Source organism: Gopherus flavomarginatus, chromosome 10 (assembly GCF_025201925.1).
Source record: "Gopherus flavomarginatus isolate rGopFla2 chromosome 10, rGopFla2.mat.asm, whole genome shotgun sequence".
Classification (NCBI taxonomy): Eukaryota; Metazoa; Chordata; order Testudines; family Testudinidae; genus Gopherus; species Gopherus flavomarginatus.
The window spans coordinates 30,187,676-30,212,583 of NC_066626.1; the positions used below are offsets into that span (position 1 = coordinate 30,187,676).

The 24,908-nt window shown below is 41.2% G+C and overlaps 2 protein-coding genes across 6 annotated transcripts in view; one reads left to right on the forward strand and one right to left on the reverse strand.

The window, feature by feature from the left end:
• NAB1 (NGFI-A binding protein 1) overlaps positions 1–24,908 on the reverse strand; it is a 314,417-nt gene that overhangs the window by 243,667 nt on the left and 45,842 nt on the right. The gene's annotated exons all lie outside the window — the stretch shown is intronic.
• HIBCH (3-hydroxyisobutyryl-CoA hydrolase) overlaps positions 1–24,908 on the forward strand; it is a 91,233-nt gene that overhangs the window by 49,108 nt on the left and 17,217 nt on the right. For all 5 annotated transcript variants that reach the window (XR_007768338.1, XM_050916379.1, XM_050916382.1 and 2 more), the window contains 4 exons: positions 4,789–4,934; positions 8,764–8,850; positions 11,306–11,364; positions 12,319–12,400. Coding sequence is in view for 4 of the 5 variants with exons in the window: in XM_050916379.1 (XP_050772336.1) it covers positions 4,789–4,934; positions 8,764–8,850; positions 11,306–11,364; positions 12,319–12,400 (374 nt within the window). In the remaining variant the exon portion in view is untranslated. The remainder of the gene's footprint in view (positions 1–4,788; positions 4,935–8,763; positions 8,851–11,305; positions 11,365–12,318; positions 12,401–24,908) is intronic.

The following is a 24,908-nucleotide window of genomic DNA, read 5'->3' on the forward strand; positions in this document are numbered from 1 at the left end:
AAGTTTTCACATTCTGTGTGTAAGGAAAAAAGCATGTCTCCAAAAGACTTTACTTCATGAATTTACCACTGGGTGCTAGTTCACAACAGTAACATGTAATACTTTGCTTCATCCTCTTCTTTATACTAATATCAGTCTCAGAAGTAAGTCTGACAAATAAACTCAGATCTGCATCTTGAGCAGCAAAGTAGTTTGAGCACAGTATTAAAATCCTAAAGCTCTGGATTTCTAATCCCAGTTCTGATCTTTGTCTTGAGCAAGCCACTTAAAATGGTAAAGCAGATGCAGGAATGTTAAAATAAATATCTTTATGTAATCTACCTATCTTGCAGAGGTGTTGTAATGTTTGACACGTGTTTGGAAAATGTAGTTGCTGAGTAGTAGTGTTAGAAGCAGAGCACTTGAATACCCTTTCCATTTTTCAGACACTTATTTATATGTGTATTCGTCTCAGCTCAGGGTACCAAGTTCTGTCAGCCTTCCTTTTGGACAATAATTTTGCTGTGTTCACTCTGAAGTCAAGAAGGGACACAGGTGTTTGGCCAGAGAACAGTGGTTCTTAACTGATTTTGGTTGGAGTTATCTTGTAATGACTGGGTACTACTTCACTGTCAAGTCCTCTTCTGCCATGCTCTGATGCAACTACTACTGTCTTATTCTGTTGGTTTTCCCTCTTGTTCTCTTTTCTTTCATCTTGTTGCTTCCACAGCCAGCTGTACAAGAAATTACCTTGAGATCATCAATAGAAAAGAAGCCAGTGGTGTAAACTGAGCTGCTGACTTCTCTCTATATACCCTCTTGCATTGCCTTCAACTGGAGAGCACTTGTGATGGTGTATGTCTCCTTTACTCTCCACTGAGGGCCAACCGGATATAGAGGAGCAGCCCTGGATATCACAAGCTTCCTTTGTTTAGATCTTCATTGTGGATCCTGTGATGGTGTTAGTCACACCTTGCTATTATTGCCATTTCCCCTTGAACAGTCTAAGCTGCCTCCTCCTTCTCAGCTAGGTTGGGAACCACTACTGTGGTGTTTATTTTGGGCTTGACTGACAATCTGGTATGTTTGATACTATATCACAGTTACCAGATTTGTAAGGTACCAATAGTGACTTTTTCGTATCCAGTGGCTACCACATATGAAGCTCATAGCTGAGGCCACTATGAAGGGAGATTTTGAGAGCCAAGGATGGGATGGAAGAAGGGCTGGAGGGAGGAAGGGAAAGAGCTGAGCCAGTATGAGGATAGCGAGTTTAGTGGCATTAAGGGGGATGCAGCCAAGGACTTTTGTCTCAGGGTTGGCTAGGCCATAGATATTAGCAGTAGAAGGGAGGTGGATGAAACTGAACTCTATTTGAAATGGCCCATGTCATATAGGTTCTGAGAGTGTTAAATACCCTGTTTTCAGATCTGGTTTAAATCTGTTTTTGGTAACGTGGGAGTTGGTCTACATAGGCATTTATAAGATGCCTGTTGGTGAGATATCTTCACACACAGGCATAAGCAGGGAAGGGGGTATCAAGGGAGATTTGAGGTCAGAACATTCCCAGTTGGGAATCCAAAGGTCTCTCCAACCTGAGGTTATTCAGCTAAAGATGAATAAAAAGGTTATGAGTTAAATGGGATCTTTTAGGTATTTATATGTCAAAACGCAGTATCTTGAATTCTATAAAGATAACAGCCATTGCATCTCACTGAGCACCAGCGTTGTGTGTTCATAGTGGGATACTCCACTTAAATAAGCTACTGCATACTACGCTTGCTTCAATGTGGATTTAAGGTACCATAGTCCATTCTAGATGGGACATTAGTATGAATCCTGGTGGCGAGGTCAATATTTGAGAGGAGAGGATGCATTCTTCTGGCCAGATACCGCCGGAAAAGCGGGCTGGGGGAAGCAGTTTTGGTCAGTGTTGATATTTGATCTAAAGCAGCTTGGAATTGAACCAGACATCCCAACTAGTGAACCTGCCTATTTTATAGGTAATAAATATAAAATATTTGTGACCATTATCCTTACACTGTGCTTTCTAGCCTGACCATCATTTTTTAATGAAAAGTGGGGAAAACTAGACATAGCAGGGTATTGTGTGGAAGTTGTTGTTTAATTGTGGGTGTATATTGAATGGTAAGAAACATGTCCAGATATTAAAAATTGTTTATTTATTTTGTGTACTAATCAGTCATTCTACTTATGCAATGCAGTAAACTTTGTAAACAGAGTTCACAGAGTCAGAATATTTTAAGTGTCAATGCCATTACAGGGCAGAGATTTTTTTTTCCCCACTCCCTACACAGTTATGCAGTGTTATTGTGACAATTGACATCCTACACCCCAGAATAGCAACATTTGATCAGTACTGTATGTTTATAGTTTGCAGGTAAACTGGGAGACCATTCATACAAAAAAAATTTGGTCATTTTAATTTTTTTGACCTGCAAATACTGTTCACATTTACTAAATTTTAGTGTCTTGATAACTGGGAAAATTGCAGATTTCTATGGTATTAGTAAGTAATTGTTTTATTGGATAATACTCACAACCCTTTTTGCAACAGAGTTTTAAAAAGTTTGATTATATATATAAAACTTGCAATTATAAAAGGTTATTTATTGAGTCAAAGATAGAAAAAAAATCTACTCTTACGTCGTCGTCCCCATTCATCATTGTACAAAAAGTTCTTATCGTCATTAGAATTCAGATGTGCTTGATACAAGAGGTACAGTATACAAATCCAGAAAGTGTTACTGCTAAGAGTTTGATAGTCCCTCAAAGGCTCCAAAATCTGAAGTTATACTCATACTATATTTAATTCACACCATGGTTCTCCAATACAGCAAAAGAGAGTACATTATGGTAAATGCTCTTTTGCCTATTCATTCTGTGGGCTGGAGAGCAACATGCATGAATTGAGCAAGAAATCACAATTGATGTGGGTGCACATGCACACACCCCCAGTCCACATGCCAAGTTGTGCATCCAAGCAGATTTTCATAGCCAAGCGACACATCCTTGTAAGCAAGGATATTTCAATCATCCTCTAATGGGGGTTATCCAAAACCAGGCTAGTGGGCACCCCATTCACATTCAATGAAAATTCCATGACTTGAGCCAATCAAGGGGAATCACATTTTTAGATATTTTCAGAGCTTCTTCCTATCATCTGTAACATGGAGTTATTAATATACCGTTACACTGTGAAGTGATTATGAAAAGGATGATCTTATCAGAGATGTTATCCACCTCCCATGGCCGCTGTAGAAATGCGTTCTAAAATTGGAGCAAATCCTCTCCGTTATTGCTCTCCTTGCCTAAAGAAGAATGCAATAGCTTGTGACTGTTAACAGTGGATTATTGGTAGGAAACTTTGCAGTGCCACTGGGTTTTTGTCAATGATGTTGGCTAATGAGGAGAAAAATAATTGTGAATATTTCCAGCTGCAACTTTGTCTCAGTTGCCATTGGTTGTTGATTTTGTAAACAGGCAAATAGCTTAGCAATTAAAAAAAGTAGGATTAAATATCAAAAAGTATAATTTTCTTTGTGAATATATATTTTGAAGCAAACACATTACAGGATAGAAAAATCAAATATTTGACCAATTATATTAGTGTAAATATTTAATGGGAAATGTAAAAATATTAAGGGTTGTGTTTGAGGACCACAGAACTTGTATATTGCCTTTGACAAGCCCAAGGATCTGTCCTTTTGGAACTCTTAAATGTTAATGTGATTCTTGGACTCATTGTTTACTTTTTAAATAAAAGGCAATAGGTAGAAACTTATTTAACTTTCGGGCTTCATGATTTGTTTACATTTTGAAAGTTGTGATTTTTCCCTCCCCCAAATGCGGGTTAGCTGTGGTCTTCTCTAAAGGTGCCCGGGATTAGCTTTTGGGGTCTCAAAGCTGATGGGCTCTAAAATTTTAGGGAGGCCTCAAATTCATGAATGTTATTTGCTATGTGGGAGAGTATTGAAATATATTTTGATTATTCAATGAACTATGATGTTGGAGAGAGAGATTAGCTTCCACTTTTGATTTGCAACAAGTTACATAAGAACATAAAAATGGCCATACTGGGTCGGACCAAAGTCCATCAGCCCAGTATCCTGTCTCCCGATAGTGGCCAATATAAGGTGCCCCAGAGGAGGTGAACCTACAGGTAATGATCAAGTGATCTCTCTCCTGCCATCCATCTCCACCCTCTGACACAAAGACACTAGGAACACAATTCTTTACCCATCCTAGCTAATAGCCATTAATGGACTTAACCTCCATGAATTTATCTAGTTCTCTTTTAAATCCTGTTATAGTCCTAGCCTTCTCCGCCTCCTCAGGCAAGGAGTTCCACAGGTTGACGGTGTGCTGTGTGAAGAACTTCCTTTTATTTGTTTTAAACCTGCTGCCCATTCATTTCTGTTGTTTTCTTTGTGCTAATTCAGCAACATGCTAGGTATTTTGCAGATATATAAAGAGAAATATTTCCTCTCATGAAAAGCTTGGGAGTGATGTCTGGCTTATCTGTTGTGAATACTTGCCGGAAGGGAGGACTAGAATTTGAAGGCATTGTGGAAGAAGTGCACTGTAGGGAGAGACTTGGATAAGAGGGTGGAGGACTGGCAGACCAGGTCAAAGAGGTCTGGTACAGGCTAGAGGGCTATGTAAAAACCTGGAGGTGAGAGTGGGAAGGCAGCTCACAGTGTGCAGTGAGTTGTGTATTGAATGGGTGGTATGACAGTCAATTTTTAGACCTTTCCTTCACATTTTTCTTGTTTTCTTCAATTACAGGCCTTTTCCCTGATGTAGGTGGAGGCTACTTCTTGCCAAGACTTTCAGGAAAAATTGGCTATTGCCTTGCTCTTACAGGATTTAGACTGAAAGGGAGAGATTCGCAAAAAGCAGGAATTGCTACACACTTTGTAGAATCAGAAAAGGTAAGTCTGTCAATCGTTACCTTTGATAATAGTCATAGCAGTGGTCCCCAACCTTTTCCGTGGGGTGGGTGCTGGACGACAAGCCACCGAGGAGCATGGCCGCCGGACAAGCAGCTGCTGAAATGTCACCGTGAAGTGGCAACATCAAGAGGCAGCATTTCGGCGGTAGCACTTCTTGACGTTGCCAGTTCTTGGCAGCATTTCGGCAGCTGCTTGTTCGGCGGCCAGTTGGCAGGCGCACATGAATGCCCAGGCGGGCGCCACGGCACCCACGGACACCCCGTTGACGACCCCTGGGTCATCGTGTTAGATTTACTTGAAGCTGAATTTCTTCTTTGTGCGGATATCACAGATTAAACTGATTTTTAATTATAAAATTTAATTTAGCCTCTCAAGAGCATCAACCCCATTGGTGCAGTACGGGTATTACACTTTCCTGGGGTGTCCAGGACCATGAATCACCATTTTACCTTCCTGCCTTCAGTGAGATGGAGTCTTGCCTGTGGTAACTGGATGTCAGCTCCCTCACACTGCCAGCCCTTCAAGTACTCATCCCGGGCTCCGCCAGCCCCTACTTTGCCTTGAAGGTTAACACTTCACGTATCCTGATCCCCAAGCTCCTCAGAAGCATTTCCCTGTAGTATCCAGCCCTAATCACTGAATACTCACAATAATTACCAACTAAGTTGTCCCCAGAGAGAGAATGTACACACAGCTTGATAGGTACAGTCAGGATCAGGTCCTTTATAACACAGCACTGCAATCTGCTTATAGTGAAAAGCAATACAAGTTTAACAAAAGATTAATATTTAAGGAGATAGTGAGCAAGGAGAACAGGTTACAAAGAAAAGAAAAGATACACACATCCTAGAGTCTAAATGTAATTCTAACAGCTGAAGTCCTTGTCTAAAGTACTTTCTCATCTAAAGCAGTGCTGATGCCCCAATTCCTGGCACTCCCCGTGGGGCTAAGGCCCTGAGCCTGTGGTGAGCAGAGTTGGGGATATGGAGGGCATTGCCTCCCCTCCCCCGCAAACTGCAGCACAAGATCAAGGCAGTCCCAGGGGCAGCACCACACCTCCTGAGTCCTTCCCCCACTTCCCCCTGGGCAGTGCAGGGCAGCTGCTGCTCTGGCTAGTGCCATGGAGCAGGCAACCGCAGCATTCCTTCCTTTCCTGCTCATGCCCCAGGTTGAAGCTGCTCCTCAGGTCCCAGCCCCCTTTGCTCGCTAAGAGCCCACCTGAGTGGGAGGACCCAGCTCCATGGCTGGCAGACCCTTCCACGAACAGAGACCACAGGGGAGTCCTCCCAGCACACAGTCCCTAATACCTCTCTCTCTACATCCTGAGCTATGCCTTCCCTGCACCCTGAGCTACCCACTGCCCACACACAGCCCCTAACCACTCCTCCCTGCCTGCACCCTGAGCTGTTTTCAAAACTTCTGTTTTTCCTGTTGATTGTCACATGTAACTAGGACTTCCATAGTGTTGGCTTTACAGTGCTTAACCTAAGCAAAGGTCTGAAAATACATGCCTTTTATCCAGCAAAAACAGTTTTTCCTCCTCTGCTGGGGAGTAACACCTTAATATAAAGGACATTTTTCAGCATGTAGACTGAAAATATAATCAGCATATACATTCCATAATAATATTATGGACCACCATGATCCTACCTTTCAGTTAAGATCTCACACAACATTTTGTATAGATAAATATTATGACAGCAAAGGGTTATGGTAGTGCGTTTAATCAAGCTTTGCTGTTACTGAACAGTGAACCCTTTGCCAATTGGCATCGAGGAGTTTTTAGGGTCACACTGGGACATAATTTTAAAGTCTCTCCTAGACACAAAGTGTCCATGCATCTGTGAACACCAAAACAAGTCATTTATATGCACAACCAAACACTTGAATGCAGTGACTTGCTTCATATGTACAAATTTTGTCAGCAACATTTTGATGGTCCTTTATATCAGAGGTATATAGTATTGGAGATATCACCAAAAAGAAAGTACAGAATATCTTAAGGATCTGATTTAATCTTCTTTGCCTCAACAAATGAATCTCTTGTTACAAAATCAGTACAGATGGTTATCCTGTACACTTCTCTAACTCAGGCAGATCTCATGGTCCAGAAACACACTCAACTCAAGCAGCCTGGCTCACAGGAGGCATTGAGCATTGTCAGGTCCCAATGAAGCCAGTGGTAATTGGGTGCTTAGCATGTATTAGGCTTCTGTTCTTATATACAAAATATAAAATTGATATTTTGCTACAGGGTTATGTTCAGCACTGGATTGTGGTAGCCAGTTGTGAAAATGTCAATGTACTAGAAACATTTACTAAAAGAATCTCCTAGTGCTTGCGTATGGGCAACCAATCAAGAACTATTCCAAGCCCACACCTCCCCAAGTATGATTCTAGGTGACAGCAGTTAAAGCAGCCACTGACTCCAAATCCCACTTGGAGATGAGCTGTTAGGTGGTCAAAAACACTGGAAAGAAATCAAGTCACAATCAATGCTGTATCCTTAGCTCTCTTTCCCAGTAACATAGATAGGTCTAGATCTCACAGACACTTTACACAGCTGATTATCTTCTCACACATGAACAATTCCAGTGAAGCCAATGGAAATTATTGATGTTCAAGTTAGATCCCTGAGTGTTTGCAGGGTCAGGGCCTTAAAAAATTGGCTATGGAGAGATCTAAATCATCAACTCATTTGGTAAAGTCATAGCGTGACATTGTGCCTATCCTTTGCATAGATGGGTAAGTGGGCAAGAGAAAATAACCAGCTTTCCCTATACTCTCTTCCTCCCCACCTCTTCACCATGACACTCTTTGCACTCAGGGACAAGGACACCATAGGCCTAGTTCAGCTACTGACAGTATCTTTAGGTGCCCAGGCTATGAAACACTACACTATCTTTAAGTATAGCACAGCATCAGGACTCCCAGTACCCTCTCAGAGCTCTGAGAGTTATTGTTTACCTGCTTCAGCCACAGTTCTCAGTATGTAAAAGGTTATGCCTTAAGGTCACCCCATGAGGTGGAGCTGGGCACCTCCCTTACCTCATATGTTGTTCCACGAGCAATAGCAGTCCTGCGATCTGAAGTATAGCCTTCCAGCTGCACATCACAGCAAGTGCACCTCCTTCCAGGGTGTTGTAAAAATAGCCCAAACAGAGAAGAAAATAGCTTTCAGACTCTCAAGGTAGGAGACCCCTTTCCTCATCAAGAGGAGGGGAAACAGACCTTCAGGCTCTACAGAAAATCTCAGTTCCCATCCTCCTATACAGCTAAAGACCAAGAGTTAGAACTGAGAGTTTCAACAACAAAACCAGCCCATTTTCTTTACTCAGTGGGCTCAGGATGGGAGTGCTCCCTGTTCTTTAACACACAGCCTAGGACTCTGGTCTGAAAACTGTAGATCTGCTTGTTTCAGAGCACCACTCCCAGCTGGTCTGAGTTTTTCCCTTTTAAGGGCTCATCCCCAGGCCTGAGAAGCTGCACAGATGTAGCAGTTTGGGGCTGATTTTGACAACAGCAGTTCTTTAACTCTTTCATGATGAGTGGGGGTATGGGTGGCTCTCTGCTCCACCACACAGAGGTTCTGCTTAGGACTAGGTCCTCTGTACTGCTCCCCAAAAGGTGTAATTCAATCTAGACTGCTCAATTTTCAGAAGTGCTGAGCATCTGTTGCTCATCACCTCTTTAAATCAGGTCAAGAGTCTTTAATCCATAACTGTTAAAATAATCTAGCTGGAAATACATTTTATTCTCCTATTATTTTAATTTGGCTTTTTTTTCCTTTTTCTTTTTTTTTTGATAGCTGCCTGCACTAGAGGAAGATTTGATAGCACTAAAATCTCCTTCTAAAGAAAATGTTGCTGATGTACTGAACTCATATCACATGAAGGTAATCTGCTGGCTAGCTACAATCTCAAACTTTAATAAAGGGGCAACTATCAAGTTAAATAATAATCTTATTTACATAACCATCATTTGCTGTATGTTTGTATAGAACCCTACAGAATGGACTCCAGCCTCTACACATTACTGCAAGATGTTAATAATTTATATATTAACATTAAATAAGTAAAAGAATTAAAAAAAATTAATATACTTTTCACTACTTTTTGCATTTCTTTTGATTTGGACAATGAAGTTAGACTGGTCAGTTTTATTTGGTCGTTCTCATCCACTGGCACAGTAGTGCTGAACATGGAAATCTGTAAATAAGTGCTAGGCATTACTAGTCATTGCTTTTCAGTTTTGATGTTCAGCACCTGAGGACAGCCACTGACAGAATGGGACTAGCACTGAGTGCAGGGGGAGTGGCCATGCACTCTGGAATTATGTGGATTCAGTGGCTCTGACATCCCACCATGTGACACAGAAACTGCTACTGCAGCCTAAAGACCAAACTAGAAATTGTGAGGGACTCCCAATTCATTTTAATGCCATGCCATATCCCTCACTCTGGGGTGGGTTTTGCCTTCCCACCTATGCCATTCCTACTTTAAGTCAGAGTAAAATGGTTTCATGCACGTAATGTGAATTTCATTCTTATTTTCTTTAAAGTAATCTGCAGAGTCTAAATTTTGAGCCCAGACTTCAGTGATTAATGATGTCCCTTTAACTTTGAGGCCCAATTTGGCAAATACTACCAAGCATAGTGTATGTTAACAGGATCAGGCTTTTGGTAGGCTCTAGTGAAATGCATTTGGAACATTAAAGCAATGCTTTAAATTAAAGCAACTAAATACTGCTAGTTTTACATTTTCAGAGAGAGATTACTTATTTTCCAAAGCGCAAATTCATAATTCTCTCTGAGAGTGTCAGTCAAGATTTTTGGGAGTGAATTTAACTTCATATCGAACAGCTAGAAAATGTCAGATTTCCTTGTAACACGTTGCATGCATGTATCAAAAGGTTTTAGATAATTTGCACTCAGTTTTATAATAGCCACTCTAGTAAGCTTCACAGTACTTCTTCCAAAAGAAAAAAAGCCCTAGTGCTAACAGACTTAATTTTGTTCCTTCATGCCATATATGCCTTCAAGGTTGTTTGGTTTTAGAATGAGATTGGTATCTGCTATTTCCCAGTTAGAATTGTTAGGTTCTTGTATACATATTAAGTGGATAAATAATTGGAATACGTTAACGTATCTACCACCACTGAATATCTTTGATAAAATGGAAATTATAAGCCAAGAGAGAGTATGTTGCTATAAAGTACAGTGCAAGCTGAGAGTTAAAGGAATGGAAGCTTCACCTTCACTTTCATTGGGATAGAAGTGACAAGGAACCTGTTTGAGCTGCAGCTAGTGTCAGTGAAACATTGCTTTGTATTCTAAGCCCCCTAGGCTAGCAGGTCTAAAACATTTGTCATGAGCTCCAGTTCTAACACATCACATCATGCAGTCCCAGGTGCTGGCAGTCAGTCAATAGCAGCAGTTAATGTGAATCAATTAATGCAAAATTATCATGTCTTCTAATTGTATATGTGTAAACACTTTATAAATATAAACAAAAAGGCGAGAAAGAGGTAGGAAGAGGCCCTAGTACTACTTTGAAGATTGGACGGGTTATAAATAATAGTATTGTTGCTGGTAAGGTGTTATCCTCATAGAAGATTGTATATTTATTGATGGAAGCATACATCATTATCTTACAAGTTCAGATGTCCCGACATTAATACTGTAAATCAAAACAACCAAGCAAGCACAAAAGAGGAGAGAAGTTTTATTCTTATAAGACTTAAAGAGAAAATACAACTAATTGGGATCAGCCAATAAATTCCATAGTACTAAGTTTCTTTAAAAAAAAAAAATCACCTAAAAAACACAGCAGCTAACAGTTGCTGCTGCTTTCCCCTTCCCACTCCTCCATAAACGGACATATATTAAAAGAAAATCTGTACATACCTTCCAGTTAGATATGGATCTCTAATATTAAAATAGAAATAACCATTGTACAAAAATGTTTTTAAAAGCTCCACATCTCTCATATTACAGCTTTATTTTCCTTTCCTTACTGTTCCTCAGAGAACTCTGAAAGTGTATATAAATCAGCTCTCTCTGTGTCTGTTACTGACAAATATTGACAAAACATCTTTGAGCTATATGATAGCTTGTAACTAACACTACATCATGAGATAAAAACTTTAAAATGTTCAACACACAATGACATGTTTGTATGTACTGTAAAATACTGTTTGATTAAACATGGTAATCAGCATTAACTGAGCTATCTGCATAGGCTTTTCTGTAGTGGAAATCAATATAGTATTTAAGTACCAGTGATGGGCTTTTAAAGTTTCCAAATAGGCCGAGACAGAACCAAGTGAAAGATGTTTTTTCTTTTAAATAGTGCAAAATTGATCAAGAGAAGCAGTTTGTACTTGATGAACATATGGACAAGATTAACAGGTACTCTATCATTCTTTCCTCTTACCTCTTATGTGGAAGATTTGCACTAATATTAATGTTTACTGGATTTAACAGGTTATGTAATAAAAAAGGCTAAAGCCTTGTCTGTTAACATCTGTTTTTGTAGGGTTCTTGACCTAGTAGACTTATTACTTACCTATAGTCTTCTACATATTATGGGTATTCTTGGCTGATTCAGTGATAAAAGTAACTTTTGATAACTGTTGCTATAGTCATTAAATCCCTTGTTTGTCAGTTTGTCACTCTTGTACATAAGATGGTTAAAAGCAGCATTTTTCACCTGCATAGTAGTTTCAAAGCTGTTTTAAGTCCATGTTCACTTGTAAACTTTTGATAGAACCATCATAATGTTTTGTTCAGAGTTACAAACATTTCAGAGTTACGAATCACCTCCATTCCCAAGGTGTTTGTAACTCTAAGGTTCTATTGTAGTTAGTTTTGTGGATGTTTACAGGTAGCTTATCCCAAGTGTGAAGGGAAGCACAGAAGAAAGTACAAAGGTGCTTATTTGAAAATCGTACAAGTGAGTGATTGGAGGCAGGAGCTGTCCTTTCAGCACTGAATGAGAGATGATGGATCATTAGAGTGCCTTAAAAATGAAGATGAGTAACTTATATTTGTTATAATAAAGTGAGGGTGCCTGTGGAGGGATGCAAAGAGAAAGTGAGATGGTCAAAATGATGGACTAAGAAAGTCACCTTTGCAGCTGCATTCTGAATGGATATGTGTAGAGCAAGATTTTATTTGTCCAGGCCAGGGAAAAGGATGTTGCAGTAATTGAGATGAGATAGTGTAGAGAATCAGTCTGATGATCTATTTAAGCTATTCTGTATTTAATGTCTGACAGTTCTCATTACTTCACAGGCAGGAAGAAGGGTGGAATCAGATAATACATTTAAGTCATATGAGGCTTTTCTTCTTTTTTTTTTTTAGTTTGTTTTCAGCAAACAGCATGGAGGAAATCATTCAAAATTTGAAGCAGGATGGTTCTCCTTTTGCTCTTAAGCAGCTAGAGGTAATGTTTAGTTATATATTTTTACCTTAATAATTAAGTCTTAAGGGTTGATTCTGATCTCACTGAAACTTGTGTAAGTCTGGAGCAACTGCATTAAGGTCAGTGGAGTTACACTGGTGTAAAGCTGGTGTGATAGCAGGCTCAGGCCCTTAAGATCCAATTTTTAGTCCTTTAGGACTTAGCCAGTAGGACTACCCACACGTGTAACTGTAGGATCACAACCTAAATCTTCGTATTTATTGTGAAACAGTTTTACTCTGCACAAATTTTACTTCATATCTACTCCTGACCATATATACACCACCTCTCTGGTCCTAAAAGGTAATGGAGGTTCTCTTTGTACTTTTCCTTTTGTTGCTCTGGAATGATATGTGAAAACTGTGCCTAACTCAATGTTTTCCAAATTAATTCAGTGGCTCACTTCAGACTCGAGTACTCAGAAAAAAAAGTAATCTCTAGTCATGTATTTATTTAGTCATATGGAATCTTTGAATTTTCCTTCCTTTATTACTCTCAAAGTGGATTTACTTTGCTGACCTCTGGAAAAAACAGTTCCAGGGTCTATTCAAATATTGCTTAATATTAGGTAGAACTCAGGCATTTCTCAAGGAAAACTTTGATACTAATGCAGGATTATAGCTAAGGGCAGAAATGCTGCTCTTGTACAAATATATAACATGTATTCTTCTCACCCTCCCTTGAACCTACAGTATATAAGATATATTATAACAGTATCATTAACTCTCCTAGCAGATTGGAAATAAATGTCTTAAAATTATCAAAGAATGTACCTGAGGTAACACAGATGTAATTGTCTGTAATCACTGAGGTCAGACTAGAAGATCACACTGGTCCCTTCTGGCTTTGGAATCTATAAATTATCTTTTAGCAGCCTCACAGGTTGTAACCAATAAGCATTTGGCCAATCTAGGGTTTTTGTGGACAGTCAAAATGTTGACCATGGTAATATTTTTGCATCCTCACAGATTGTCAATATAATCTTCTTCACAGAAAAATGTGAATTAAAAGAAACCTCTCTCTGAGGCCTGGTCTACAGTACGCGTTTAAACCGATTTTAGCAGCATTAAACCGATTTAACGCTGTACCCATCCACACTACGAGGCCCTTTATATCGATATGAAGGGCTCTTTATATCGGTTTCTGTACTCCTCCCCAACGAGAGGAGTAGCGCTAAAATCGGTATTACCATATCGGATTAGGGTTAGTGTGGCCGCAAATTGACGGTATTGGCCTCCGGGCAGTATCCCACAGTGCACCACTGTGACCACTCTGGACAGCAATCTCAGCTCGGATGCAGTGGCCAGGTAAACAGGAAAAGCCCCGCGAAATTTTGATTTTCATTTCCTGTTTGCCCAGCGTGGAGCTCTGATCAGCACGGGTAGCAATGCAGTCCCAAATCCAAAAAGAGCTCCAGCATGGACCGTACAGGAGATACTGAATCTGATCGCTGTATGGGGAGACAAATCTGTTCTATCAGAGCTCCATTACAGAAGACGAAATGCCAAAGCGTTTGAAAAAAAAAATCTACAGGCTACACAGTGCTGCGTGACAAGCGTAACGGGAAGCCAGAGACTCAAACGGACGCTCATGGAGGGAGGGAGGGGGTATTGAGGACTCCAGCTATCCCACAGTCCACAGCAGTCTCCGAAAAGTATTTGCATTCTTGGCTGAGCTCCCAATGCCTGTAGGGTCAAACACATTGTCCGGCGTGGCTCAGGGAATAGCTCGTCAATTTACTCCCCCGCCCCCCACGTGAAAGAAAAGGGAAAGAAATAGTTTCTTGACTTTTTTCAGTGTCACCCTATGTCTACTGAATGCTGCTGGTAGAAGCGATGCTGCAGCAGTGAAGAGCAGTATCCGCTCCTCTCCCCTCCCTGGTGGCAGACAGTGCAGTAGGACTGGTAACCGTCCTTCTTATCAACCCGTGAGTGCTCCTGGCTGGTTTCAGGTGAGGCTGGCCAGGGGCGCCTGGGTGAAAATAGGAATGACTCGCGGTCATTCCCAGTAGATGGTACAGAACGGCTGGTAACCGTCTTCATCATAGCTACTGGGGGCTGAGCTTCACTCAGCCCCCTCCCTTTCACGTGAAAAGAATAGATTCTGTACTGCCTGGACTATCATAACAGTGGGATGCTGGGCTCCTTTCCCCCACACTGCTTAATGTCCTGCCTGGACTGTCATAGCACCAGAAGGCTGCCTCCCCCTCATTTTATGTCACTAAAAACTCAGTGTTTCTTATTCCTGCATTCTTTATTACTTCATGACACAAATGTGGGGGACACTGCCACGGTAGCCCAGGAAGGTTGGGGGAGGAGGGAAGCAACGGGTGGAGTTGTTGCAGGGGCACCCCGCGTGAATGGCATGTAGCTCATCATTTCTGCGGGATCTGACACAGAGCAGCTGTACTCTCTGATACACTGCTTCTCTAGTACATTTGCCCCATATTCTAGGCAGGACTGACTCTATTTTTAGAAACCATAAAGGAGGGATTGACTCGGGGAGTCATTCCCAGTTTTGCTTTTGCGCCCCCGGCCGATCTCAGCCGGGGCACCCATGATAGCAGCACAGAAGGACAGACAACCGTCATCTCATTGCCAAATTACACTGGCAGCAGACGGTACAGAATGACTGGTAACCATCTCTGCTATCATGCAAAAGCAAATGAATGCTGCTGTGTAGCGCTGGAGTATCGCCTCTGTCCGCAGCATCCAGTACACATACGGTGACTGTAAGAAAAAAAAAAAGCTGAACGGGCTCCATGGTTGCCATGCTATGGCGTCTGCCAGGGCAATCCAGGGAAAAAGGGTGCGAAATGATTGTCTGCCGTTGCTTTCCTGGAGGAAGGAATGACTGACAACATTTACCCAGAACCACCCGCAACAATGATTTTTGCCCCATCAGCCACTGGGCTCTCAACCCAGAATTCTAAGGGGCAGGGGAGACTGCGGGAACTATGGGATAGCTATGGAATAGCTACCCACAGTGCAACGCTCCGGAAATCGACGCTAGCCTCGGACCATGGACGCACACCGCCGAATTAATGTGCTTAGTGTGGCCGCATGCACTCGACTTTATACAATCTGTTTTATAAAACCGGTTTATGTAAAATCGGAATAATCCTGTAGTGTAGATGTACCCTTAAAAGGGAATTTTAGAAGCACCTGCATAGCAAGCGTTATGCTCAGTATTTAAAAGAAAAAGTTTAATCTATTTTACTACACAACGTTAAACAAAAGGGGAAACTTAATATTTCACTTTTATATGGCTCCTGTCAAGGAGGATTGTTGGTCTAATGGTTAGGGCAGTAGCTGGGACTCAGGAGACTGGGGTTCAGTTCCCTGCTGCACCACAGACTTCCTGTCTCCCTAGGCCTCATTTCCGCATCTGTAAAATGAGGAACATAGATTTTCCCCTATCTCTCAGAGATGTGAGGAGAACTACAGTAAAGATTATGAGGCGCTCAGATACCATGGTGGTGGGGCCATAAAAAATAGATATCCAAAATAGATCAACCCACTCAGTTGTATTTATAATCTGTTGAACTGCAATAGGATATTTTAAACCCCTTTTACAATATCATTGTAGAACTGTTTAACTTGACGATGATAAAATTAACTTTTATGGAGGCTGACAGACCATCAAGGATTATTTAACGATAGCTTTTTCTAAGTGTATAGTTATGGCACTATAAAATAATTAAATCGAGTGGAATTGTTTGATAGAGAACATAGTGTATTAAGGATGTTACAGCATTTTCTGTGTTCAAAATACAGTTCACATTATAAATACTAGAAGTGCTTTCTTATTGGCACATAGTCACTATCCAGGCCCTGTATATTCCATGATCCCATAACTACCAGATTTGCTGCAGAATTCACTCCCTTGCTGCACAATCTGACTTATTTAAAGCCAAAATTTAAGTTCTCAGTCCTTACGGTTATGGAGATTACATGTGTTTCACATTTTTGAAGTTAACTGATGCAGCATCAGCTGTCTTCAAGAAGAGCCTATGTATAAGTAAACAAAGGCCCTGTGCCTTTAAATAGAATGTTTTCCCCTTTGTTTCTTCAATTTGTTTATGCATTTAATAGCACTTGATATATAGTAGATGATACTGTTTCCCCTCTTTGATTGTTTAATGGCTGATTCTTGTTCCTTGGGCTTGATACAGTAGTTACAGGGTGATGGTCTGTGGCCTGTGTTACACAGCAGTTCAGAGTAGGTGATTATGATGGTCCTTTCTGGCCTTGAAACCTATGAATCCTGCAAATACTTTATAATATTAGTGTTTATTACTGTGAATAATCCCTTTATTTCAGTTGGATTACAGTAGAAACCATGTGCCCACTAGTAAGTGTCCAGAGGATCAGGGCCTTTGTTTCCCCTTTTGCTTTTGTCAGTCTTTCACACAGCCACAGGAACAAGAAACATTTTTAACACTAGGAAAATGATAAGACCACAAGCATTCCCTAGAGGGAACTCAGGGAGCCATATAATACCTGAAACTACTTTTAACCTTTTTTTTTTTTTTTGGTTAAATTGACTAGATTTCCTATTGTGGTGTCACTTTAACTGCAAAATTCAAAGATGTAAGAGAATTATGGTATAAATATTATTTGTTGCAAAAGGAAGAATGATGAGATGATTCACAAAAAACATTAATTTGATACTTTTGAAAAACATTCCTGATGTTTAGAAGTTCCTGGCTGTAGACTGAATCCAGTGTAAATTATCTGAACCCATTTTGAATTCAACTAACTAGTGTGCTGCTTAGAGGTTTAAGGAGGCATCCCATGCATTCTGCCATTTATTTTCCACTCCTATGGGTTTACAGATATAGTTAGTTACCCATTCTCTTGGATTAAAAAAGACTGCTTTTTTAACTGAAATATGTGATCGCCCCTGTTTTAGACTAACTTCAGTATGAAAGCCTCTTGTTAACATGACTGGCCTTGGAGCTTCTGAGGTTACAGGCAGTAGAGTCCAGTATCACTCCTGGGTCAGAAATAAGAGATTTTGAAAGACTGAATAGCTCAGGGAATTGGTAATAAGATAGAGTCATTCAAATCCAGCCCAGGGAAATTATGACCAAAACAAAGTCATTAACAACTGATCGCTGTTTGGTGGCCTACGTGAAGAGAGTCAATTTCTAAGTATTATAGACATCTTACAAAAATACCATTGCTGTTGCCATTAACTGGTACCTTAACTGGCAGGCTCAACTCAGAGACCAAGGACTGAATGTGCATATGATCATTTTTTCCTCAAGGAGGGTGATATCTCCAGGTCAGAATGGTGGCACAGTGGTGATGTATTTTGGAGAAAATTATGTTGCCACTACCATGTTGCTGAAGAATAGAAGGCTTGTCTACAGGGTTAAGGGGCGAGATGTTTTAGAGTGAAATTGTCACTAACAGCAATAGTCGCCTCTAGTTTACTTGATGTATTAATTACTTTTGGCAAACTGAATCCCATTTATATGTAATCTTTTTACCTTGGTGCCCCCTCTTGGCTGCTTGTTATAGGGTGACCAGATGTCCCTATAAAATCGGGACTGTCCTGCTATTTGGGTGGTTGTCCCGCATCCTGACCACAGATCGGTTGGGACGCAATTTGTCCCGATATTTCGCTCCACCAGCAGCACTGTTTTTCTTGTTGTTTTTCTTGCTCTGCCGGCAGCACTTGGCTTGTTTTTGCTCTGCTGGCAGCAATCTTTTTTCCTTCTTGCTCCACCGGCAGACCCCGCCCCCCCAGTGTGTCCCGATATTTTCTTCATCTCATCTGGTCACCCTAGCTTGTTAATGAGTTCTGCGGAAACTTTAAAGTTTCAATAACTGTTGATTTCCTTCCTCCTTTAAAGTACTGGAAGTGGGACAGTGAGCAATCATACTTTAAAAACGAAAACTAAGACAACAATCACATCTCAATATACATTCACAGCAATTCAGCCATAGTTACCTGGTAACCAGTAAAAGGCAGGTTAGAAAGGTAAGACAAGCCAAACAAAAGGAAGAACAATGGACGTGTCAGCTGCTGGGACAGTGATTGGAAAGTTGGTGCAATGATGCATTCTCCTGAGCTGGCTTCTCAAAATTCCTACTTCATTTCTGGTCCACAGAAATGATTCTCAGTCCCTTATAAAAAAAATTCAGGTATTAGCTTTAGAAGATGTTCATTTACATTTTGCTTGTTAAAAGCACACACACACTTAAAAAATACCAAGCAATATCATATCCTGGCCAGATTCCAGTTTGGGTAATCAGTTCTGCATAGCTCAGATTGCCCTTTTAGTATCATTTGGATATGCTACTCTTTTTCACTTCCTGACCTAAACTCTTATGTCTAGTGTTGTGAACTGATAACCAGTGTAGTCTCACTTCACCCTGTACATGATGGCATTTCATTCTCCCATATGTTGGGCTGTGCAGATTATATAAAATAGAGCCTTGTGTTGCAAGCACTTATGCACATGGGTAACTTTACTTGTGTTAAGTGTTTGCAGAACTGCTACCTGTGGAAAGGTGGACTCACTGCTGGTGTGCTCCCCTCTTGGCTGCATGTGGTGTAGCCGCTGTTTCCGCTGTAGCATGGTGTGCCTCCTGCCGATGTTCAGTCTGGTCCTGTGGGGGTCTCTTTTCTCATGACTTGGCCCTCCAGCCAGGTCACATTTTAGTTTGAACCCTTCCAGGGTAACAAAAAGTCTAGCAACTTTACATCAGGCTTTCAGCCCTTGACCCTGGGTCCCAGGTCCTTACATCTTCTTGTCCCCAGGGCTTTCACGAGTCCTCCTCCCCTTATACAAGAAGAAAGTTCACTCCACCTTCACTGGTGACTGGTAGGGGAACTTAGGCCCTCCCACTTCTCTGGGTGTCAGCCCAGGGACCCTATAATGAAAAGACAAGGTTTATCTGTTCAAACCCATCCTTTGCTACCTTCCCTGAATGTCTTCCTACCTCAGCCTGTCAACAGGCCTTTCCTACAGCTCCTTCTTGGGCCCACTGTGTACCTGTATTTTTCTCAGACTCTCAGGGTATGTCTACACTGCAATTAGATACTCGTGGCTGGCCTGTGCCAGCTGACTTGGGCTTGCAGGGCTTGGACGGTAGTGTTATTTAACTGCAGCGTAGACTTCCAGGCTCAGGCTGGAGCCCAGGCTCTAGGACCTGTGGTGGGGGTTGGGGGTCCCAGAGCTCAGGCTGCAGCCTGAGCCCAGAAGTCTATACTGCAATTAAACAGCCCTGCTGCAGCCCAAGCTCAAGTCAGCTGGCCTGAGAAGGAGCTGTAGGAAAGGCCTGTTGACAGGCTGAGGTAGCCACGGGTGTCTAATTTCAGTGTAGATATACCCTCAGAGGTTTCATACTTCATAACTTACAGGATTCTTCCATCAAGATCTCCAACAAATCCCAAACCAAAAGTACAAACTTAAACCACTTCCACCCTACCCAAGCTTGAATGCGAGTCCTTCTGGAGGCTTCCCAGATATTCTGCTTCTTACTTCTATCAAACCATTCCCACAGTGCAGGAGCTCCCAGCCTCATCTTTTCTGGGTCTATCACTAGCTGACCATTCTGTCTTTTTAAGGAAACTTGACTCCTTTCCAGGTGACCCTTCTAACCAACCTTCTTAACACCTGTTCAAGTGCCAACAGGTAGGTTAATTGAGTTCTGAAGCTCTCATTAAGCCTCTTAGTGCCAGTGTGGGATAGATACCCTATCACAGTACCATAATTTGTAAAATGATTTGGGATTCTTTAGATGAAAGGACTACATGAGTGTCAGTCATTGTCATCTTCGCTATTAAGAAATTTTGACTATATACAGTACATGGTTTTATTAAATAGTACAGAACAGCATAGTTATTTAAATTGAAAATTTGTGCCTAAAAGACATTTAATCATTATGACTCTTATGCTTCCTGGATCTAAATTGGTAGCTCAAACTTATTTCTCTTTTAGGCTGGAAATTGGCTCAAGTGGTCTTCAAAAATAGTCAAAAAAGCTGAAACCTTATATTCAGGATATGAACAGAGGGTAACATCTAGTGAGACAAGGCAGTGTTCCTGGTACAAAGAGCAGTATAGTTTATAATTTATAAGAGCTGTATAATATTTCATAATAATTTAATAATATGATTGTTGACCTAAATTCCCAAACTGTACATATTTTTTAAAAGGTGCAAAACCAGATTTGATGTTTTTAGTAAAAAATCTGTATTAAGTTTAGCAGATATTTCTGTGCTTAAATTGTGTAATTAATGTTTTTACCGAAAAACTCAGCTTAAGACAGCAGACAAGTCAGGAAAGCATAGCTGATTATAGTTATTTGTATGTGAAAATCAGTCTCTCTCTCTTTAAACCATAGCTGATCCAGTCTGGATCAGAATTGTTGTAGTAGTTTACAGTATGTGCAAATGCATAGACCAAAAACCTGCTGGACATTAACTCACAGGAGAGTTTGCATATTCTAAATAGGGAGTACATGATGGTGTGATCTAAAAAGTTTACTGGCCTGAACTTAGGATGGCCACATTACTTATGAGTGAGTTACGACGGTCATCCCAAATGACTGTTGATGAAACCTTTACATCACCCTACCTCATCATATTAAGTATTCTGTATGTGCTACATGCTATAGGAAACTTTTTTTCAAGTGTTTTAGGCAATTATAAAAATATCTATTGACACAGCTTTTTGTATCACTCCACCTGTATATCTGCATGCCTTAATTGACTTCAGTGGGTATTGGATTAGGCCCCAAGTAACTAATTGTACAAGGTATAGCGGGAGCCATAAAAATCTCCTAACCCAGAATAGCATTTTTATATATTAGAAGCAGAAAAGTGAAGAGGACACTGGGCATGGGGGCCAGATGTTTGGCCCCTTCTCCGGTAGTTTTGCCCAGCTGGCCAAGGGCCATTCCAGTTCCCTGGGTGCACTTCTGTTGCCCTGGCCATGCCTTAGTTGGGGCTTAGAAGGGGTGGCATACGCCCAGCTAAGTTGGCCCTACACCACCTAGATGGTTCCCCATGCTGGCGTCAGCCCCAGGAACCTAGTTAAGCCAGTTTGGAGGTTGTCTTTCTCTAAGGGGGCAAAGCAAAGTAGCACTAGCATGAGTCAGAATCTGACCTAATGATATCCCTTTCTTCTGGAATTCCTTCTCTTTCCTTTATCCTTCTTTAGCTTCTAGAATTAGTTGTCCTCTGCCTTTTTCAATATTAAATTTCACTTCAGACTATTTTTTCCTTCTCTTCTTTTTTTTCCTTGTCTCCTTTTCTTTCCCTATGTTCCTTACCTCCCCTGGGGTTTTTTCTCCATGTTCTTCCATCCTTCTTCTTTCTTTCCTGCTCTGTCCCTTGCAACTGCCCCCTCGAAACTTGTAGACACTTACATGTCTCTTCATCTGTCTGCACCATTCACTCATTCTGCCACTGAAACACCAATAGACACCCCTTGCCTCAGCCGCTGTTACACGCACACCTCTCAACACACGTTTACACCCACCCACCCAACCCACACAGATGGCCATGCATCCACCGCTTGCCCTTTTGACTACACACAAACACCTCCATGCACTCACAAGGTTTGCATCTGCATTTGGGGGGTGGGGTGATGGGTATGAAATTATCAATACATTTATTTGTCTTGACGCTTAACAGTAGTGGTTACATTTCTGCACGTGTGCATGCTCTGTCCTTCCCCCTCCCTTCCATGGCTTCCTCTTACACTGCTTCCAGGTCAGAACTCTTCCTCCCCTCTCCTGGATTGTTATAGGCACTCACTTACCTACCTTCTGGCTCTCTTTGCGTTTCCTCCTTCTTCAAGCACTGGTTGTGGAGTGGAGCAGTTAAGGATCTGGAACAGGAAGCCATTCTGCCCACTTGCAGTGCCCTTCTGCAGGATGGAAAAAGGAAGTGCACCCTCAGCACCACCAATTCTTCCTCCCCTGCAGCCTGTGACTGCTCAATAGGTGGGAGGAGGAGCATTGACAGATGGACAGACAGGGCAGAGTTCAGGGAGGAAGAGCAGCACAGGAGAGGAAGAGGAGCAGCAGAACGTTTAAGCTGTTCTATCCTTTTAAAATGAAAGCTTTCCTCCTTGACAGAGATTCTCATAGACTTTAAGGCTAGAAGGGACCATGATAGTCTGGTCTGACCACCTTGCACATCACAGGCCATAGAACTTCACCCACCCATTCCTACAATAGGCCCATAACCTCTGGCTGAGTTGCTGAAGTCCTCAAATCATGATTTAAAGACTTCAAGTGAAAGAGAATCCACTATTTACTCTAGTTCAAATCAATACGTGACCCATGGTCCATGTTGCACAGGAAGGTGAAACCCCCCCAGTGTCTCCGTCACTTTGCCGTATTTGTGGTTGGTATGAATTTCTCCCCCAGGTCAATAGGTTAGACACTGAGCACGTGGGCGAGACCCAGCAGCCAGACACCTGGGAAAGAATGCTCTGCAGTAACTCAGAACCCTCCCCTCTAGTGTCCAATCTCCAGGCCATTGGAGAGATTTGCTAATAGCAGGCTATATGCAACTCTAGACAACCTCATCATAACATCTCCTCCATAAAACCTATCAAGCTCAGTCTTGAAACCACTGCTCCCCTTGGAAGGCTGTTTCAGAGCTTCACTTCCCTGATTGTTAGAAATCTTAGTTTAATTTGAAGCCTAAGCTTGTTGATGGCTAGTTTATATGCATTTGTTCTTGTGCCAGCATTGTCTTAACTGTCCCTTTGAAACACGACTAGCTCAAAGCACATTAATGAATTGCTAACACGCATCAGCAGGGTGCGCAGAGACCGTTAGATGCAGAAGGCTAGCACAGGTAGATTCACACCCCAATTTGCCATCATCTAATCATTCTTGTAAACAAGCTTTGAGAGCGAGGATTTTTAGACTAACCTTTGGTTGATAGATTTCTTATATAGGAAATGTCAGGAGGATTGGCTAAAGGTCTGTAAATTGATTTAGTGGGCAAAATCCTGGCCCCCTTGAATTCAGTAGTAATCCCACCACTCAGTTCAATAGGGCCAGAATTTCACCCCAGATAGTGAGATTCTGGTACACTGCATGAAATCCTGGTCCTGTTGAAGACCATGGGGCTTTGCCATCTGTTTGAGTGGGACCAGGATTTCACTGTTGGTGTCTAGATACTACAGTGGCATATTACAGATAGCTTAGATAAACTTTAATTTGTTCAGTTTATACAGGAATAAATACAAATTTTGTGTTGTTTGTATATTGGTAAATGAAAGTGATAAATAAGGAAGAGGATGGGTCAGTGCTACAGAATAACCTGGATCACTTTAAGCTGGAGACAAGCCAACAGTATGCATTTTAATACAGCCAAATGTAAATGTACATCTAGGAGCAAAGAATGTAGGCCGTACTTACAGGATGGGGGACTATCTTGGGAAACAGTGACTCTGAAAAAGATTTGGGGATCATGGTGTATAGTCATCTGAATGTGACCTATGAGGGCAACATTATGGCCAAAAGATTAATGCAATCTTTGAATGCATAAACAGGGAGATCTCAGGTAGAACTACAGGTTATTTTACCATTGTATTGGGCACTACTGGAATACTCTGTCCAGTGCTGATGTCCACAATTCAAGAAAGATATTGAAAAATTGGAGAGGGTTCAGAGAAGAGCCAAGAGAATGATTAAAGGATTAGAAAACCTGCCTTACAGAGATAGACTCAAGGAACTCAGTCTATTAGCTTAATAAAGAGAAGGTTAAAGGGTGACTTGATCACAGTCTGTAAGTACCTCCATGGAGAACAAATATTTGATAATGGTCTCTTTAATCTAGCAAATATATAATTAAAATTATTCATACATCGAAGGCCATAGAATTCCACACAATTTTTTAATGGTGGGAGTAATTAACCATTGGAACAATAAGGGTTATGGTGGATTCTCCATCAATTACCATTTTAAAATCAAGATTGGATGTTTTTCTAAGAGAGATGCTCTCGGAATAATTTTGGGGAGTTCTATAGCCCGTGTTGTACAGCAGGTCAGATTACGTGATCACTGTGGTCCCTTCTGGCCTTAGAATATATTAATGTATAGCTATTATGGTGTATCATGGACAGGGTATAGTTATTCCATAGGCATTACTGAAAATCAAACGCAGAATATATTATTCTGGAAATATTAGGCCTTTGATGTGCAAGTTATTTTAGTGTTAATAAAGTGGAACTAATAGCACTGGCAATGATCCAGGTATACTGCAGGCAGTTGCTCTGCTGGCTGTCCAGCTCTTGCCAGTGCAATCCTGACATACAGTATCATTGCTTTCCTGAATCAGAATATGGTCGAATGGGCACTCTTAATGAGGCCACTATGCAACTGAGCTACAATATCAAGAAGTGATGACAAAACCTGAAATTATCAGAGCTGTCATTTGATTGTAGCTAATTGATGACATTTTTTAAAATGTCCTTCAGGACAAACTTACCTCAGTATATGAGAGAA